Source organism: Pelmatolapia mariae, linkage group LG13, assembly GCF_036321145.2.
Source record: "Pelmatolapia mariae isolate MD_Pm_ZW linkage group LG13, Pm_UMD_F_2, whole genome shotgun sequence".
Lineage (NCBI taxonomy): Eukaryota > Metazoa > Chordata > Actinopteri > Cichliformes > Cichlidae > Pelmatolapia > Pelmatolapia mariae.
In genome coordinates this window covers 4,651,087-4,672,750 of record NC_086238.1, presented here as the reverse complement: position 1 = coordinate 4,672,750, position 21,664 = coordinate 4,651,087, and the positions used below count along the sequence as shown (strand labels likewise).

At 38.6% G+C, this 21,664-nt stretch overlaps 1 protein-coding gene across 2 annotated transcripts in view; it reads left to right on the top strand.

Moving 5' to 3' along the window:
• arid5b (AT-rich interaction domain 5B) overlaps positions 1–21,664 on the top strand; it is a 75,007-nt gene that overhangs the window by 31,158 nt on the left and 22,185 nt on the right. For both annotated transcript variants that reach the window (XM_063491726.1, XM_063491727.1), the window contains one exon: positions 2,012–2,242. In XM_063491726.1, the coding sequence (XP_063347796.1) occupies positions 2,012–2,242 (231 nt within the window). The remainder of the gene's footprint in view (positions 1–2,011; positions 2,243–21,664) is intronic.

Genomic DNA, 21,664 nt, shown 5'->3' with positions numbered 1-21,664 from the left:
CCAGAGCTTCTGCGTATATTCAGATCATTTCCATTTATTGTTTGTAAAGGAGTAGATTCTCATGACAGATTTACTTGAGCATGCAGTTTCTGTGAAGTAGTCCAACAGGAAACACAAGATATATATAAGTTTTTAAAAAGCAGGAAATGCTTCTCTCATGGCTTCAGCTTGGCTGATATTTACAGCAATATTTCTTTACTAAAGTGCCTTGCTTAACCCTCTCCTGCTGAATAAACATTAACCGGGCATGTAATTAGTTAAGGATTATCATATATCTGATATGTGGGTGGCAGGAGATATATTCTGTTCTAATTAAACATTAAAACTGTCATTTTAATCACTGTCAGTAACCTGTAACCTCAACACCCTAGTTGCATAACATCAACATAAAAGCGATTACTCAGGCATCATTATGAAGGAGAAATGCCATAAACACATAACAAATATAAATAAAACTCAGTGCACGTTTCAGAGCACATCATATCAAACCCTACGTATATATGTGGTTCTAGTGGTTTTCTTTTCCTGTAATAAGTTGTCATCTCTCTGACACGGAGCTCTGTATTTGTATGACTTTATGTTACATTTTTATCTTTCTGTGTCATTGTACACTTTTAGTTGTTACTGTTCAACGGTGACTTTATGGTATTTTATTAGCTGGGAATGGCATTCTGTCTGTTGCCCCGGCGCTCAGGTCGAGACTTGAATATCTAAACAACTTTTTGATGGGCTGCACTGAAATTGCATACGCATAGTCATGCACCCTCAGGGTGAATTGTGAAACCTCTGTTGAGCCTTTAACAATCATCTAGCACCATTGTCAGAAGTCGAAAGTTAAAAGCAGGCTAGTCCCTTAGTTAGGTTCTTACACGGTGCCAGTATAATATTAACTGTCCGACTGTCTATCAGCATATCTTCCTGGGCTTTATGGCAGTTTATTGTATCAGCTCAGTGTGCACTTCCTGTCCTGAGGTTCTCCAAATAACAGTAGAGGTTTCTCTGCCAGTCAGTTGTCACAGGTGATAATGCATTAGTCAAACTTACACACTGTAAATGGAATGTTAATCACACAAAAGTAAAGTCTGGCTCCAGTGGGAGGGTTTGCTATTACCTGTGTGAAACAGTGAGTGTAGCTTTTGAAGCAAGGCGACAAACCATAATTTTTTTCAGACATAAATTCAGACATTTATCAGCAAGTGGCTGTACACAGATACCTGCAAACACTGATTCACACCAGCCTTGTTTAAATTGCTGTTTGAGAATTCCCATCCTTGAACTTGCTCGTTAAAAGAAGGCATCTGGAGTTGTTTTGACATTCCTCTTGTCACCCAAGCAGCTATGCATGTCATGCATTTCGAACATGCCGCCCAGCAACGTCATATGTTTGCACTCATGAAAGGCATCCTGTCAGTTTGCTGAAGTGTATTATTACTACAAGGAAAGGATGTGAAACTTTCATGAAGACTATTTAAAGTCACAATGAAACAGCAGCGTTAGAGAATCTTGCTTCCTTAACGCGATGCATTTCCTGATACACACAGAGAAATCACTGTGATGAGATATCAGCTCGCAAGGGACACCTGTCCGTCTGAAAACAGTGCAGATGTGGCGCCTTTCACAAATTCTTGAAAGTTCACTAAAACAAAATAAAGTATTAAGTTTGTTCTGCTGGTTTACATATTGATCCTCCTTGGTTTTATTGTGAATCAAATAAAATTTCATTAGGACAAAGTCTGAGATTACAGATAATTTCATATTCACAGCACACTGGCAGTAGATGTGCTTGAATATAAAAGTAGCCGAATAATGATCGATGAGCTAGAATGAAATCATAAAAGCCGAAGAGAAATGGAAGAGTGGATGTGTTCTGTAAAAATTAAGTGCTGCCCTTCTCTACAACTCTTAGAGGGGCACTTGAAAAAAGCAAAACAGTTACAGTTCAATGTCAAATTAAAGTATGTGTAACCTCTGTGGCCCTTCTAACTCCGTGCCTTTTTGTTGTGTTTTTCAGGCCAGGAAGAAGATGGGCGGAAGGTTTTAGTCCTCAGTTACCCTCAGTATTGTCGTTACCGTTCCGTTTTGGCACGGCTAAGAGAGCAGCCGTCCTCTCTGCTCATAGACCACACGGTGCTGGCGCTGGGCGGCATTGCTGCGTTGGATGGAAGCACGAGGATCCTGTACTGCCGGGACACCTTCGAACACCCCACCCTGCTGCAAAATGAGAGCATCTGCGACGAGTTTGGTGAGTGTGGCAGCTGGAGATTTGATTGTAGCCTTTAGATACATTATCATATTAGCTCATCTTGAATGCCAACAGCTATTATAGTGCCAGTTTATGGAACTTTGAGTGTTGGCCCTTGAAACATCAAACTCATCATGTCCTGATCTTTGAACATACGCATGCTCTTAAAACTCATTCTCACAGTACGGTTCATCTCAAACTCCCAATTATGTCATTTTGGTTACCCAGACCATTTGTTCAAGTCTGCTTTTAGTGGGAAATTGGCATTTTGGGCCAAGTAATTTAGTTCCATTGTGTGAAAATTGTGAAATGGTGAAAAAGTACTTTAGTTCATTTAATATTTTCACTTGTTAAGGGCTGCCTATCAAAACGAAGTCCATCAGAGGACAAAGAAAAACAGAGCCAGTGAATTATTCTGGTTCCCATGCCAAATACTGTTGTGCTGTGAAAAAAATATAGGATTTAATGAGCTGAGAAAAACAGCCCTGCTTGGCTTTCTGACAAGGAATTTTTCAATAGGCTGTGTTTTTTTTTTTCTTTCTTTCTTTTGGGGGGGGGGGGTACTGAGTTTGAACATTAAAGTGATATCACTTCAGTTGACTTGTTGAATGTGAATTTTGAAAGTGACAAAAGCACATCTGGGGGCGCGGAGTTAAAACAAACTGAGCTTATCTTTCTGTGTATTTGCTTTCTATCTCTGCATGACGCTAACTGCCATTAACATAACAGACCCACATTTCCAAACTGTCAGTGGCTGATTTGAATGCGGGTAATGTCGGTGCCAGATTTTGGTACAAAGGAGAATAAGACCGCACCTTCGGCTCTGCTGCATTGATTCAGATCCCTTTCTCTCACATAGTACGACGTGTTAGAACACTGGAATGCTATTTAACTTTTAAATAACTAGATTTTATTTAGTTTTTTTCTTGGAAATGTAAAATTAGGGCCGAGCTGGACCAATAGTTGGTATTTGTATTGGCACAACAACCGCCAAAATCACTGGAGTGAATATCAAATAAAAAAACAAACAAACAGTTAAACGCAGCCCATTTGCCTAAACTGTCGAGCAAATGCTTAACTACGCTTTGAGTGACGTGCCATAAAGAGAGCAATCACCAGAGCCGTGTAAGTCGAGTAAATGTTAGCGAGAACATGAGTGAGACCTGTCACCGGCGCTGTCATCTTGTCAGGTTTGTGGAGTTATGCTTGAGGAGGAAAAAGCAAAACAGACGAGTGCAACTGTGCAGTTTATTATGCAATGAATATATAAGAGTATGAATGTTTGAATGGTGCTGACAAATCAGAAATTATACTAAAAGTTCCCTAAAAAAGCTAAAAAAGTTAAATGACAGAAAATGTGTTGCATAACCGAGATCCCTGCTGTTAGGGCATATTTATCACATAGTATGCTGTATCCACTAATATATCACTAAAAGCTTAGTTGTTTAAGAGAGGATTGGATTGATATTGGTACAAAAAAAAGTTTTTCAGCACCTTTTATTATACCTGTTACCTGACTTGGTTTATAATTAAATAAATATAAAAATAATACCGTTTTATGTTTTTCAAAGCTGTGATTTGTCTTCATAGCACGTCACTCCCTTGTTTGTTTCCTCTGTTTGCCTTTTACTTTGAAACCGAATGTACTTTTGATCAATGCTTTTTTAGTTTACGTTACATAATTAGAACTAAGAGAGGAATCAGGAATCACCTTTTGCTTTATGACATACTTTCAGTATATTTGCGTTTATTTAGTGTCTACTGTTCAAACATCCTCATCAGTCACACCTATGGAAAGCATTCAGCGTTTCCGGTAAAGAGTCTTGAAGTGCTGGAACATGTCTGTTTGCCATTCGATCCGCTTTCCTTGCCTCTCTTGAATCCACACATTGTATTAAACCCCGAGTTGGTCTAAAACAAAGGATTAAAGTGATTCATCTCTCTCTATATATTTCCTCTGCTCGGTTGCTCAGCGGGCTCTTGTGCAGCATCGGTTTGACATTCACAGTAACGACTCCTCTGGTCAAAAGTCATTGTTTTTCTTTTCCTGTAAATTTGCCAGTAGGTAATTGCATTTTAAGAGAGCAGCAGAGGTGAGACCAGAAGGGAAAACGGTTTTAGGCATAGGAAAAATAAGTTATGAATAGTAACGCTAACATCCTGTGGCGGCTGTTGCTCATTCACTTGGCTCAATAATACCATTCCTCTGTGAGCCACATTTAAGCTAAAGGTTTATTTTCATAGCCTAAAGGAATTCCACTATTTTTTTGACTAAGGCAACCAGATTTCTAATGTTCTTCACTTAAGGGTTTACTAGTTTTGAAGCAGAGTTTTATTTCTGCTGGAATTGCTGCTAGGAGACTTGATTGTGATTTGTTTCAAAACAGCAGAGCTAAGTAATTTTCTTCACTCTGGCAGGTGAGTTAAAGCCTCAAGGGTGTCTTACTTGTAGGCCTAAACACACACACATGGGTTTTTGCACATATACACAGCTGCTGAGTAAAGTTCTTCTCCCATTTATAGGCTCCATATGAAAAAGCAGCTATAAACGCCATATTAAATCCACCTTTATTACGATAAATACTAGCACTGTGGACACGTAAGAAGGAATACTGTGCTGCTGTGAAATATTAAAATGTTAGAAATTGATCCGGGGAACAATTTTAGGACTTTTTTTTCCTGTGCTTCTCTCAATGCTAATTCTGACCTTTTGGATTCAGCTAAATCTGCTGTGGCAGCTGTAATAGCTGTCCATCTTGTCTAGGCTAATTCATGAAAGTGTGTCAAGCTACCTCAGGAGGTAAAGAAGACGAGAGGGCAAAAAAAAGAGTTTCACTGAGCCTTTTGGTACAGAAGTGTGTGAAATGCAGCCGTCAGATGGTGGTGAAATCCAGTCTATTCTTGGCATCCTGGTTATGGATTCAACAGAGCACTACAATATGTGCATGTACAACATAATCATGTAGGGGATGATTATTTAATAAGCAGCATATGTCGTTTTATTTGAGCATGTTCAGTGCACTCTCATTCTCATTTATCTGCATTTAAAGAGATGATAATGAAACATTAGCGTACTTGGGCTGCTGTTGTCTATATAATGGCTTTCATTTCTTCTGCGTTTGCTTGGAGTTCACTAAGGTGCGGAGATGGTGCAGAGTTATTCCTGGTGTATTAACGACATTAATCTGAAACGTTCTTCATTTGACTCAATCCAAGCTCGTGGTTTTTTTTTTCATCCACGTCACTACCAGCGTCCCTGCTTTTGAGCCAGCTCGAGCAAAACCGGGGTTGCGTCAGTTACCAGATCTTTAGTCCTGTGATCCATATTCATGTTCAGCATCGCCTGTCACCCCTGCAGCTGCTTTCTTCGCAGGGAATGACACAGATTTTGTTTATAATTATCATGCATTCTCTGCCAACGTGGATTGATTATACCCATGCTACTTTGTGTCCCCAATTTAATTTCTTGCCAGGAGGAATGTAATATTAACACTGCACAGTCGTACAACAGGAAATTTAAGTTATGCATTAAACCTTGCCAGTGCAGATATTTTTACTTATTGTGTGCTTACTGACACACTAAAAGAAAAACGATCTCTTATATAAAGCTAAGAGTAATGACAGACTGTGCTGGAATAAAATGCCTTGAGAAAAAGCCATAAATAGCCATAAATAGCGCTGAATGACAGATGACAAGGGTCAGGTTTTTGTTATTAGCTGTCATGGTTATGTTGAGTATTACTCACATTAATTTGGCAGGGACGCGGTATGTGCTACAAGGCAATAACATAAACATTTGTAAACTCAACCTAGAGGTGCTGTATATGATATATTTAAACAAGATGGCCGTCTGTTTTGGAAAATATTACAAGCACCATTTTTTCCCGGTTTCTCGGATTCTCAAGTTATGCTTCCAAACTGCTGACCTTCCTCTCCGCTCCCTTCTCCCCCCCACCTCCAGAAACCTAACACTCCTGGTGTGCACATGGCTTAAATCAACAGTATTCTGAGAGTTAGTGAGGCAATCACTTTTTTGAGGCAAAGCAGTTGAGAGGAGTTACCCTCTTCCTCCTCCTTCTCTGGCTCTCTCGCATTTATCCTATATGCTCCAGGTCTTGGCACAGATTCTATATATTTCATTATCAGCTTTGTTTTTGTTTGAAATACATCTCACTCATTGCTGATTTGATTATTATTAAAAAGAAACATTTTCATTGCAATCCGTTGGAATCATTTTTTCTTTTTTTCTTGTAATCCTCCAGGGTGGGAGGAGTATTAAAAAAAAACAATTTATTGCTTCAATATATTAACGCTGTCCAGACGCACCAATCAAACATAATATTTTACAATCTATTTTTGTACTGTGGTGCATGAGCACTGGTTTAATGCATCTGTGGCTGAATTTAGTTGAGCTTTGTGTGGTTTTTCTGCATGTCAGAGTCAGTGGTGTCTGTGTTTGACAGGAAAAAAAGAAACATTTGAACTGAACTGGTGCTGACATACACGGAGGGAAAAAAATGAGTGAATCTATAGTAAGTAAACAGCCTAAAATCCTGAACCTGTGCTTTTTGAGATACAATCTTTGAAAACATTGAGTCCTTCTAGCTTGATTGGGCTGGGTCACTAGATGAACATACAGCATGATGTCATTGTTTCCACAACTTGAACCACTTTCTCACTGCTCTTTAAACATGAAATCTGATTAGATGAAATATGCATATGCCAATATCGTCCCACGACAGCTCCGTCTGTTAATGTAATAGGCAAATTGCTTGCTAAGCTCATGTTTTCCTATCTCCTCTGCAGATTTGTGTTAACCACGGCCCATGAATTTTTCATTGTCCATATGTCATGGTATACAGAGGCCGTAGAGGAGGATTTTAGAGGAGAACAGAGCACATGCTGTGGCTGTATAGTCACATTTCATAATCAGGACATGAACTGTATATAAAAACAAAGTGAACATCTGGTGAAAGATCACTTATACATGACAACGCACATTGCAATGTCCTTGTGTAAGATGTGAAAGATGTATATTTTTACTCTATTAGCACCTAAATTACTCACATATAGCTTTAATATATACTAGGCTTGTGTTACGGCAGAATAAATGCTACTGTGCTATTTTAACTAAAACCACTTTCCTCCACTGGCATCGGCAGCATTAGCATGACTTCTCTATCGTGTAAGGCACAATTTTTTCGTGTTATCCCTCTTATGTCATCAGCAACACAGCAGCTCTACACATATGGCTTTGCATTACTACTTATCTATTAATAGCAAAGTGTAAAACAGATAAATAAGTATCTAGCTTTGGGGAACAAGCTTAGCTATTATTTCCAGTGCAAAAGGTTTGTCAGCAAAGGAGCTGATGGAGGATATTTGGAGAAAAAAGGACATTCGTGTCTTACTTCAGCATTATACCAATTCATTTGCTAACTCGCTTTTGAGTGCATCAGTGACATATAGTTTAAAGCACATCATAACCACTGAGCATGGGGGCGGTCCTTGTTTTGTGCCCTGGGTTTGCCCCTACACTCATGCTACTTCTGACTCTTATATGTGGTGAAGATTTACGCATAAGGAGTGGGAAACTGTCACCTGCTCCTCATAGTTGAATGTTTATATTTTAATGTAGTCAGTAATTTTCCACAAAGATGATAGAAATGCACATCAATCAAATGCTGAATGGTTGATAAAACAGCAAAGGGCTGCTATCATTTCAGCGGAAATCCTCGTAAGCTGTTAATCTGTCATGAAATATGAGGTCTGTATCAACAGACATTTACTGACAAAACATAAATTTGATTTCAATGCAGTGACAATGAAAATTGGTTTGCAGAAGCATAAAATTTCTTTTATGCAGTTGATCCTATAGTGAAATATTTAGTCACCATCTCATTTTCATGCTGTCATCACATGTTATTGCAGCTGCAAGGAGTGATTGTCTGGAAATCTCCCCTTTTTGCTGCATTTATGGAAACTGTGACATCCAAGATTTCATAGTTACCTGCCTTAAACAATTTTAAATCAGACTAAGTTCTTATTATATTTTTTCCTCTGCGGTTTTTTCCAGGTGAACTTTTCCTGTCAGCACATTGTAATTTTTGAATGGAGTGTTTTAAGAGGGGGCAGATTCTCACACATTGGATGTCGTAGCGTCTTTGAATGCATCACAAAAAAATGACTTCAGACTGGCTCCTACTTGTAATAGCAGAACCACAAGATGATAACAGTGGAAAAAAAAAATAAAGTGATGAAATGCTCAGTGCAAATGATTGCCAATAACAAGTATGTTGCAACATGTATGTGCAATTGTCTTCATGTTGACAGCTTCCAGGAATTAAAGGGAAAAATCTGGTAAATAAATTATATTTAATGCACACATGAAAAAGCACCTCCTCGAGCTCTTCTAAATTTATAAACTATTTATTTTTAACTTTTTTTTCTTAAATAAAATGCAATGCCTTTTATTTATTACGTTACACTTGAGCTGAAGAGGTTAGCTTGATCTCATTCGTAATGGCTCAATTGATAAGTCGGTTTATCGTGAGTCAAATGTGATAAAACAACACACTGAGAGTCAGATTTTCATAAACGCCAGATGTGAGATGTGATACAACTTCTGAATTTCCCTAATAAAAATGTACAGAATAGCATGTTGCAACCTGGGGTGAGCAAGTCTGACTCATACGTGTAACTGAAAACGCTGTTTACAAAGTCAGACTCCGGTGTGGAAACACGTCCTGAATGCAGCCTTTTAGTCAGGTTTAAGTGTTCAATATCTCTGTGTAGGTGGAGACTTGTTGCCGGCTGTTTCCCTAAAAAAGGCTTGTGTAACTTTAAGTGACGTCAAAAATCATTGTTACACCGCTGATACATGACAGCAGCAAAGTGAGGATTATACACTGTGCGGTGAATGTGATTGATGTTTCCAGATTTTTTTTTCTTTTCTTTTTTTTTCAAAGTGACCCAGATGTTTCTTGGAAAGGAGAGTGCTTAAACAGAGGCGGTGCTGGCTGCTGTTTTAGACATTTGTTTACAAATGTGTTAATTTTTTTTCTTATGAATATGCAACTAGTTACTAAAAAGAAAATACAAAGAGAGACGATAACTTGTCCTGTTTTCCTTTTCTTTGTTTGTTTGTTTGTTTGTAGATTTTAGAATTAATTTGAATGCCTTAAACACAGTTGCATATAAACAAGGAAAAGAAAAAGAGAACAAAGATGAAAGTATCCATTGGTCTATTTTGTTATGAGAATGATGATTATTTATAATCACCACGGCCTAATGCTGCGTAGCTTTGCAGAATGATAAAGTCCCTATGATTGGGCTCATTGGCTGACTCGATCCCATCAAGTGTAACTAGAGCGTGATCTATTAGAATACATATGTTTTATTGATGTATGGGCTTCGTGTTTATCCTGGCATTCATTTATTTATAGGTCGATGCTACGATTTTTTTTTTCCTCCAGTAATGAATAGGATAAGCCTTGAAGCTTATCCACTGCTCCCTTTCATCTCTCCCTCTCTTTCTCTCTCCCTCCCCCCCTTCCCTCCCTCTGTCTATCTCCCTCTCCCTCCCTCCAAAAGCCAAATTGAAATACTGTATTTTTTTTTTTAGAGCCCCACTCCTACTGAGTTGTTGCTGCAGTCTGTCAGTATCAATGATGTGGAAGCGTTTGAAGGTTATCCCGTTTTTAGCAAATCCTCCACATTATGTAACTTTGACTCTGTTTTACATTTGCCACTCTTGGAACAACAGGGGTGTGTGTATTTGGGGCAGTCCCTCTGCGTCCTCTTAACATTTCTTTGCAAAAAGGGATTTATTTTTTAATTTCCTCTCCTGGAACAATGGCCATTAAGAGCTCTTGCCAACACTTTGGCACAGTAAAAAGCTGAGGTGACATGTTCACTTGTCAGATATTTACAGCTTTTATTGTGCTGTAGTGTTTTTGTCCTGACAGAAAAACAGCATTATGACTTATTACAGTTTAAATCAACACAGAGAGACCAGAAAGACATTGTGCCTTGCTGGATTTGAGCCAATATCAGTTCTTTTTTTTAATATATACTATGCATAAAATTTATACTGTGCATATGGGTCTTGAGATAAATCAAATTATTTGGTTCACCGGGGTCAGAGGTCATTGCATTCCTCAGCATATGTGTCAGTCAGGGGCTCTGGGTTAAGATTAAACCCACTGTTAATAAGTACTTAACAGGTGACGCTGCCATCATGAGGCAATCACATGAGGTGGATAAAATGAAAGAGAAAAAGGAAAGAGTGAAGGAAGAAATGAGAAGGAATGAGTTTCTTCCTGTAATTACGGCTTATTTTGACTATAAATTAAGTTTGTGAGATTTCCCTTGTAAAACATGTAACACTGTAACATAATTCCCTATTTACTTTGTAAATGGAAAGCTTGAGTCGACAGCCTTTATGAGTTTGCGCAGTGCTAAAGTACACACATTCACACCCCTGTTGAAACACACACCCCAATGAATCCGATGAGAATGATTTCATAATCCATCGCAATAATAAACTTCTTTGAACTGTTTAATTGGCTCTTCCTGGAACGGCACGGCTTCGCTTCATTTGATCTGATGAAAGAGTAATGTTGCTTCTCCCCAGGGGGAGCATGCACAACGGCGCACAAATAATGAATTAAGAACACTACTCCTTTTTTTTCCAAATGACTGCCATAATAAAGCAGGAAAATTCATATTGCACTTACACCAGTTTCCCCTAAATTGCTTTTATGTTTACTTGCTTATGTATTTAATTTTCAGAGCTGGCTTTAAGTGAAAATAAATCCAGATTTCTAAAGGGTAATGGATTGAGTTCACATGAAAAGTGTCATCTGAAGGAACCACTGTCGATAGAAATGCTTGGAAATGCTCCAGAAACATTCCTCATGTGTGATTCTGCGAAAAGTCACACTTGCACTGTTCTGGGAATGAATAGCCTGTGTAGCAAGTAGTGACATTTGATTTAAAGGCATGCAGTGCATGTAAAGGGGGGGAACTGAAGTAGGCTATGCAAAAGAGAGAATGAAATATGTAAAATTTAAACTGACAAAGTCAGGATGGTTTGGGAGAATGTCCTCTCTCCTAGGCTGAGGAATATGAATAGTGACAGTCTGAATAGAGAGTCTGTGTACAGCAACAGTATGGTTGCAGAAATGAGCTCATTACTGGCAAATACACACACACATACACACATTTTCTTTTTTCATTACTATGGTGAGAATATTCCATTTACATCTGCTAATTGTAACCCCTAAAATGCCAAAACCCAAGACAGGGAAATTGGTGTACCACCAAAACCCATAACCTTAACTGAATTTTTTTCCTCAGTTTTATCCCTTAAAAATCTCCTGAGACTTGCCAGGAAATCTTTAACACACACACACACACACACACACACGCACACACACACACACACACACACACACACACACACACACACACACACACATTGAGCCCTCATGACTCTGCAAGCCAAGAGAACGATTTACATGATTTTATAAGTGTGAGATAAAAATATGGGAGAGTATTTTTAATGTCCTGGTAAACACACACTTACAGGGATGTGGGCTTGTCTCCATGGCAACACTAGTCAGAGCGTGCCCGGCCTAGCGTTTTTGACAGTTTCTCCTGATGATGATTGATAATTACTACCTGACTTGTTGTCCCCGTCTCCGCAAACATATGGCGAGATCTGCCCTCCGCCATATATCTGCCAAAATGTTCTTTTTTCTGATAATAGCTTTTTAATGTTGCGTTTTGTTGTGTATGCATAGCAGCCCCCCCCACCACCACACACACACGCACCCCCTCCCAACCCCACCCCTTTGTAATTACATTTGCCACCGCTCACATACTTATTAGAGAAAGGAAAGAGAAATAGATAGGAGAAGCAGGAGAGTGGGAGAAAGTCAAAAACAGGCAGCAGAAGGAGGGGGGGACAAAATTAATTTAACTTTGAATTGATGTGTTCTGCGCACTGCTGCTGGATTTAAATTTGACAAATTGTCAGGATTAACACAAAGAAAGAGCATTTTACAGTATAGTCACATATTAGAAAATAAACACCAGATAATAGCCAGTGTGGTGGGCTGTAGTTTGAAATGGCAAGCGAGACTCTTTATTCCATATCTGTGCGCGCGGTATTTTATTATGCAGTGTGTTTGCATGCGTAAAGCTCATATTTAGATGCAATTGGAGGCAATCTTGTTATATTCACAGAGGCCATAGAGGAGGATATCAATCTATAAACATGATTTATCTACTGTGCACTGTCTAAAAAGGCATTAGCATAGGCCCTCTGTTGTGGATCTTATTACCTGACTGTATGCTGAAACCACAGACTAACACTGCAGACCTGACCGGCATTTAAAACATCAGCTAAATTCAGATTAAACACTGCACTCTTCCTTTTAAGCTTTTAGTAAATTGCACCTACGTAGACAATATTTAAAAAATGAGTTTATGTGACAAAAAGATGACAACTATTTCTTTTTGATGAAACATGCAGACCCGAGCTGCTTCTCGGTAGGTGTAGGATGCTTCATAGAACATTTTATTTCTAATTTTCTCTTCCATTTAATTGGCCTCCATAACCTCTACTTCCAGGAACAGGAACATTATCAGCATCTGATTATGTCTTGTCATGTTCTGCAGGCTAAATCAGATAAACACAAGTATCTGATTTAACACGTTTGTAGTTACAGATATTCTAGTTCACTTATATCTGGCTGGCTCATATAATGTGTGGCTCACCTGCAGCAGGCAAAAGCAGGGCACTCTGCAGAAACCGAAGTCATTTCTAATACTGTGTGATTGAGGTCTGCCACAGGCTATGGCAACAGACAGGCTCTGTGAAGGAGATAATGATGCATACACACACAGCTGTCAGTCAGCCAGCTAAGGGGAATCGTCTTTGAGGAAAATAAAAACAGACTGTAGCCGATATAATGCGGTGTTTGTATAGGAAATGATAGGATTGGGGAAATAGACTGGAACGGGATGTCAGAGTTGTTGGAAACGAAGAGGAGGTCTGGTAAAAATCTCACACGGCTTCCCATCTTTGCATTGTGAATATATTAACATAATCACACTAACATTAAGCGCACATTAGAGAGAGCAAGTCTGATTTTTCTCTGACCACTAGTGGTACCAAACCATGCAGGTAGCTGGGTGTTACTCCCCAACCCATAACAACACAGAAAAATTAAAAGTATGAAAAATACTCTGAACTGGGACTCTTCCAGCCATGGCTGTGTATCCTTGGGATAATTGGCAGACCAACTGTGGGATAAGTTCCAGTGAAAACTTGTTTTGGGGCTTAGGCTGTTGCGTTAATGTTGACTCACAACAGCAAAATAAGTCACAGTATACAGTACACCCAATTCTGACAGGTTCAACAACCCACACGCCCTTTTTTATTTATAAATTGTCTTAATTACTTTATGGTCTGTAAATAGTTGTCATTATCAATAATGTGTAAAGAAAATAAAAACTTCAGTTCTTAGAAGCCTCCATTCATCTCCTCTCTACGTTGTTTCCGCCCGGACCTGTTTAAAACTCGTTCCTTGTCGGTTTTTTTTTCTTTAAGTATCGATTCTAAAGATATGAACAAGATAATGAAATGAAAGAAATGGCTGTTTTTGTTTGTTCCTTCTAGCCTTTTACATTTCATATACCCCAGCCTCTGTTTAATATAATAATAACTATCAGTGTTTGGTCAGTACACATGTGTTTGACTTGCTTCGCCAATAAAAAAAAAAAAATTTCCATGTTAACATTTATTCAACTGGCTGTGTGAAATATGAAGTGGATTACCAGGAATGACCCACCCAGCCCTATGAGTTATCCCAGTGTCTTTGCACTCACTTTGTTCTACTAATTTCCCACTAAATGGCAAACATAGCTGAGCATTTAGAAGCTAAGGAGTTGGATATTTCCCTCGGAGAGTGAATATTTTACATAGATAATAATATTGACATTGTCTCCAATTTAATGTTGTTAATTTAAATCATTTTTCTATTATCCTAATAGAAAGGAGAGGATAAGTGAACCTTTTCACCTCCTCTGCATTAGGTTTAAAAATTTTTTACACAGACAAAAATAGAGACATCAAAAAAACCCAATAATGGGCTAAGCTTCTTTGTGTGTGTAATTTGGGCAAGCTTGCTCTTTAAAAAACGCTTCGAGCAGAGTCAATCAAGGTGCTGTTGGAAAGAAAGAGCTGTTTACAAGAAGCTGTCGAGGACCTGGGGATGAGTCGGTTGTACCTCAGGGGGACTGTTGTTAGACCTCTTTTAGAAACAGGTCGGGCTAATCCCTGCTTTTTACTCGGGCCATGCTCTAATAGCCTTGTATTACAGTGATTTTCTGTGTGTTAGTAGTCAGAACAAGTTCCTGATACAGGTACTCTCACCAAACACAGCACCAGTGAAAATTTGAAATTGTTGCTCTTGCTGCTGGGCTTTGCTGTGTTTACTGATTTTTATCTCTTTTGCTCTCCTCTCCCTCTGTTAAATTGGAAGGTGAGTTTGTTGTTGTTGTTTTTAAAGGCTTGGCACAGCTCAGATGTGTTTTTGTAATAACAGTAACGTGTAACTATTATCATACCTAGGAAGAAGCCAAATAATTCCTCCTCATTAAATTCAGAATAGCTCTCAGGCACAGCAGTATTAAAATATCTTCTTATGCTGCAGATGCATTCATAGTCAAAAAACAGGCAATAGCGGTGATGAAAATATTTCAGTGTTACTGATGTGAAATCCCCCTGAGGTTGACCTAGTATGAAATGCCGCACTCTTGGATTGTGTTGTGAAATGTTTTGCACTTTATCAATGATAATCTTCCCCTGTATATTTATGAGAAATTAATTAACACTTGTATCATCTATCAACCTACGGAGGTTTTGATGATTAATAAAAACAGTGTACTGTGTCCACCCACACACACTCGCTCACTCTGTGGGCGCATTGTGTAATTTTTGATGATTGCAGCGATGGAGATGCTTGAAGTATTGCTGTTCATTAAAGTTTTTGTGTGTCTGTCTGTGTATGTGTCTCAAATGACTCTGAGCAGAAACGTGCCTCAAGCACAGGAACAGAGGAATAGCTCTGCTGTCAGATGTGACAAAGTGAGAATTACGAGCATGTCAAAAGTGCCTGATGTTAGTATGTGAAAGGTGACGGCAGCTTCAGTCGCAGCATAATCGCGGCGAGGAGATGGCATCTAATGCTGCTTTACATGAGGAAAATCAAGAGAGCTGTTTTGGTCACGGCGGTGATATTGTGAAATCTGTGTTGGGTTAGTTTGCTTGGTTGCCTCGTAAAACAAAGAATGTTTGTTAAAGTATTCCGATCCTTTCTTCCCTTTGTTGATGCTTAGCTCTATTATACCATCGCTTTTAAATTATGGTCATAGTGTAAGATCACTGGCAGGACTGCTTGTGTTTTCTGAATCTCTGCAGACTGCAAGTGCAAAGTCACTTACAGTCCATACACACGGGCAAAGCGGGCACAATTAGGAATTAAAGATAGGAATCTGAATTTCCTTTTTTTTCTAATAGGAGTGTGTGGGTATAATTAAAGCCAGCTCTGATGAAGGGCACTGTTGAGAGAGATTTAAGCGAGTCTTTTAAACCAAAACAGTGAGTGTGGGTGGGGAATGTGTGTTTTTTAAATATCCAGTGGTATTCGGTAAAAAAACAAATCTATCACATCCTGATTTACTGCCAGTTTGAAAGGCAAATAACTGTTGTTTTAATTTGTGGTAAGCAGCAGCGACCTGTGCAGTAGGTTGTAGCACAAATGTGCTTAGGTGTTGTGTATTGCATTTCCCTTGAGAACCTTTTGATTCAAATTGCTGGCAATGTGTGTCATAAATACCAAAAGAGCAATAGACAAGGTATTGACTCAGAGATGAGCCTGAGAAAGAAACATTAGTCCAGACGTGCTTTTTCCAAGAAAGTGTGGTCAGAAACATCCAGTCCTTGAGAACAAGTACTTGAAATTCCTCCAAACTCTGAGATCTTTGACGTACATATAGTGAAGACACATGGTCGCCCGTCATCACTGGCTGAGGAATCAGTCTGGTACTGTTGGTTTGTTGCTTTGGAGCCTTCCTTGTCACTTCATTGTGCCTCCAGTGGAGTTAAAATGTTCCACCAAAGTGCAATATCACTTCGCTGATCACACATTTAATGCTCCACTGCTCTACAGATTAAAGTCTGTGTCTTAAGCGTTGTATCAGAGGGCACTTTGTATCATGATTTGTCATGTGTTATTCATTACTTGTCAGGTTTTTTTTAACCTTTGGTTATTTTGTTTGCATTGTGACAGCCGCTATTATTGTTCCTTATGAGTCATATTTAGTTTTATTCTGTTTTTTTGTTTAATTCTCTAAGTCTGCTTCTGTTTTCCGTTTGAAAAACTTCCCCTTTTTCCAGTGGCATCTTTTTATGCATACATGGAAATACAGCTGCTCAGTGCTTAAAGAGAGTCTCTCCCGGTTCTTTATGTTGTATAACTTGCGGTAAATTTCCGATGCACCACTGTAAGCTTGTATAGCAGACCTGAGTGACCTCCTTTGTCTGAGTGTGGGCGTATTCGCAGGTTTAGTTTCATTTACAAATCCTTCCCTGAGGAGGACTGCTTCTCACCTGCACAGATAGATCTCTTCTCTCTCACAACTTTACAGTGTGTTTAGTTAAAGAAAAATCCTTACATTTACTGAACCTTCAGCATGTAACTCATCAGGGAGTTACTTATTGAACTAATTGACCTAGAGGATCTCTCTTTGGAGAATTCACATTGATTGTAAGCTCTGGAACATAACTCCACTCGTCAATATCTCTGCGCTGCTAAACTGACTTGAGTGGTTATGCTATATTTGCTCTAAAGATCCGCGTGTGCTTGGAGGTTTATCAACAGGATGTTACATAATTTTATTTTGGTTTGCTGTGCTTCTGTGGTTTTGTTTGTTTGTTTTCTTTGGTTTTTTATCAAGAATTCTGTCCATAAATGGTGTTAATTATAATTTCAAAATTACATTTTGCCATGTTCTATCCAGGGGGACATACTGTACTGTACAGGCAAGGCCTTGTATTGCAACATGAATGTTACCTTTGGCTGCGAGCTATTCTGATAATTGCTGAGTGGGTGTCAGGCCTTTAGTGAATTTGCAACCAAGTAAGACAACAAAATATGTCAAAACATGTTCTTCTGGTGCTTGTTCTTGAAATACCACACTCATCCTCGCTCTCCTCTTTGTTTGAACTTGGACCCCATTAGCTGAAGTTAGATGTAGTTGAAGTTCAACTGTAGAATTAAGGGTGTGCGCAGAGGCATGAGTGGGAGTCTGGTTTCATGAAAGCGTAGATGGGGCATTCTTCCCCAATTGCAGTTTGTCTGGGGGATAAAAACTCTCATATGTTCCTCTTTCAAATGTGATGAGTCAGAACAATCATCACTTCAGGAGGGAAATTATCATTTAACTTGTCTACAGTTGAAAAAAAATGTTATTTATCGAGCTGAATAAGGTTATCATAGTTAACCTGAAACTAGGTGTAAAATACACTGAAATAAAAAGAAACAATAGGTGACTGTTGGTCATGAATGCTCCTCTAACAAATCCCTGCATTGTAATAATTAAAAGGATTAACACTGAAGCAAAAAATCAAACATTTATAGCACTTAAAAGTGAACTGAACAAGAAAATCCACAGATAAATGTTTAGTTTGTCATTTGAAACTTTGTAGCATTTCTGAACAGTTTTACTAATGATTTATTTCAGCTTGACCTTTGTAAATGTCAATAAAATGAATGATCAACATTTATAACATCCTCGTTGTATATTTGCATAATAAGATTACAAAGATGATTGTAAATTAACGTAAGTCTACCACACTTTGTAGTTCCCCGAGGCAGTTACAATGGTGCTAACAACATGTTGTATAAGGAGTTACTTTCTTTTTGGTCATTAAGAAAAACAGTAGATTCAACTTTTGACTTGAAAATAGCTTCAGAAAGAAAATGCAAGGGGTGTCATGAGAAATGTAGCTTTAATATTTAAAAAATGAAGTGGTGACATTGTGTCAGTATGCATGTTATAATCTTCTTACTATAATACATGAAATCTGTTTGTTTGTTTGCCTCGCGTACAATGAGGAGTTGAGCAACCAAAATTGGCACACAGGAACATCTCCGGCCCCTAGAGGTTCTTATCTATATCAGATATTATCATGTCATCATGTTGCCTAGCAACTACCTACAAATGGGCTAAAATGACCCATTTGAAGCTTTATGCAACTGTAACACCTCAGAAAAGCAGTCTATCATTCTTTTTTCATGACGGTAACATCTAAATTATTCCCACAAAAACTTTCATAATGCAGGATCTATTATGTCGTCATCTTGCCTAGCAACCACCTAACAATGGAATAATGTCACAGGATAAACAATACAATAACATGGGCATGTACTAGTGTTAAAAAACAAAAGTGTGAGTAACTCCCACTCTTTCTGTATGACTGTACATTTATGGTAATACAATCAAGATTCTCAATAAAGAATAATCTTAACTTATGGGATTAGATGCTTTCTGCCACCTTTGTGTACTTTTCTAGTCTAATCAAACTTTACTGTAAATATTTTCTACCACGATAATAGCAAGTTAAAAATCTAGTCTGTACCAAACTCTTTGCAGTTGTCGAGGACTTTCAGTCAAAATTATTGTTATCCATGTGAACCTAAAACAATATCTTTAAAAATTTCCTCTGTTTAGCTGTTTTGTCTTGTTTCATCTGTGCCAAAGTGGTGAACTGATCTTTCAGCTGACCAAAATTGCCATTCTTTTAACCAATATTGCTGGTGTGGCTAAAATTAGGAAACCACTGCACACATCTGTAGTTGTGAGTGATTATTTCTGTCATAAGTGTTACTCCAAAGTGCCAAATGAAAGGATGAGTTGGCCACTAATCCCGTAAAGCACATCAAAGTGTTTTTCTATCCTCTAAGCCTTTAATTTCAGTTTGCCAAACAAATACAAAAACAGGCACAACACAGTTATTTGGCCCATGCAGCCCATCAGCATGATCATTTGTCCAACTACTTTAAAGAGGATCTGTGAAGCCACCCTCCTGTTCATTAAGTGAGCATGCAGATATTGCACTTTTTCAGTCAGCTTTGTGAGCTTTATCAACTGAGACATCCATCACTTGAATTCTCCAGTTGGCTTGATATGTCTCTCTACTCACAGCAGCCTCTCAATCAATCAGTCCATTTTGTTGTGGTTCCCTGTGGCTCGCCTCTGTTGATGCATAGAACCGTCAGAACCCTTCCTGAGCTGTCTCTAATGAGTTTTTCATTATCATTGACATCAGCTGAATAGCAATGAAACAGAGGTGCCAGGGCTGTGTCTAATTGAATCTGAGGGGGTAGAAATTATTAGACAAAGCAATGTTTTAAAGCTGTTAAAAGCATTCAGCTGCATCCTGAGATCAAGTTGTCATCCTGTGCTTCTCTGTGCTGAAGTCATTGTGACTTTCGTGGCTCATGATGGGAATAACCCTGATCCATATATATGAATTTAGTCACTATTTTTTTGTTTTATTATAACACGAGTGTGTGGTGATGGTGTGTGTGTCTGCATGTGTAAGCAGTATGCCTTAGGGCTTCGTGGAGGAATAGGAAAGAGTCCTCTGGTCACTTCAGTGCATGTCTCCAAGTCATGTCAGTGTCCCAGATAAGCAGAAAGCCACAAAGTAAGAAATTATTAACTTAAGGGGAAGCTTGGTCAGCATCCATTTTTGGTATATGATTATAAGGCCCATTTTTGGCTTGCAGAGGGGAAGTATCAAGTGTGCTTAAATGATCTTGTTCTTTTCTAGTGCATTGACAAAAACACTTAATGCCCACAGAGTGTTAAAAATACCACGTCTCCCAGGGTGCTGTAAAATCATCGTCTTGTGATGTTGGCTTTGTTTTTCTACAGACTATAAATGTCTGTGTTTCCATTCGACAAAATCGATCTGCACAGAGTCAGTCCACGTTTTATTTTCTTTGTGTTATTCTAAAGCTGATGACTCCTCCCTTACGCAACTCTGCCACGAGGAGAGCAGATCAGCGCTTCTTCTGCAGCACAGAAAAATTGCCTTTACTTGACCTTGTGTGCTTGTTTCTGTATATTTACGAAAGTACATGAATGCACCATTTAACCCCTATCTGCAGCATCTGCCTGGCTGGTTTAAATGTGTTCTGTTTGGCCTCTGTCAATAAGTCACTGAATTCAGATTCACTCGCTGCCCTGTTGCAGAGTGCAGCGTTTTGCAGTAATTGCAGCTTTTTCTTACGCAGCAGTATTTGACTTGATGAAAAATGTAAACAGACAGGCAGGTTATGTAACTCAGTGTAGGGTGTCAGGGAGGTTAGTGATTGGACTAAAAACAGAACCACACTGAGTGTGTGACCTCACTCGGACCTGCGATGTTTGTTTAAATCTAATGTCACATGTTGGAGGATAAATCTGGATTCAAACCTGCAAGCAGTCATAATAACTCCTCTTATATTTGTTCTCTATGAGATATGTTTTCTTAGTCATCGGTGAGTTCTCTCAAGCTTTCATTTTCTTTTTTACTTTATATTTATGGCTTGTGTTACTTACATAAAGCCTAAGCATCACAATTTGGCTGAGACGAAACATACTGTGATATTTTATGGCTTATGTCTATGTCCCTTCAAAATTAAACATAAGTAAATACAATAAGATGTGTTATTTTTCAGTATTAATGAGTAATTGGCCGAATAAAAGGAGCTAGATAAGCACCAAAGTGGATAAACAGTGGAGGGAGGAACACACCCAGTGCTTTCTAAGTAAAGATTACAGCGTTGAAAACTTGTTTTTTTAGTGCCAAAGAGATGACAAATGCACAACAAATGTCCTTGGAATTTTCCCTGTGCTGTTTCTCCGCAGCGTAGCGGTTGTGAAAATAACAACATGAAGTGATGGGTTGCTGAGTCGTGATCATTTTACCCTTTTAATGACTGCCTCTTAGTTTTATTCAGCTCTGGTGTTATTGTAACATTCTCTTGATGGGAATTTGATCCGACAAAAATAATCACAGAGTCCTTTTGGCAGAGAACAACCTTGGATGTGATTTAATTGTCATTGCAGATGGAAAGAAAGAATGTCGACGCTGAGAAATACATGACTGAACTTAGATTATTTGAAGTTTTTCTTTCCCTCTCCTTTGAGCTTATCTCTGTTTGTGTTGCTGCGAGGAGGCAAGTCACTCTGCCAAAAAGTTACATTACAATTGCGGGTTGACATAAACGTGGGTGTACAAAGGACTTGGAGGGCTTAGATACTTTATTGTGTGTGTAATGTGAACTGAGCAATTAT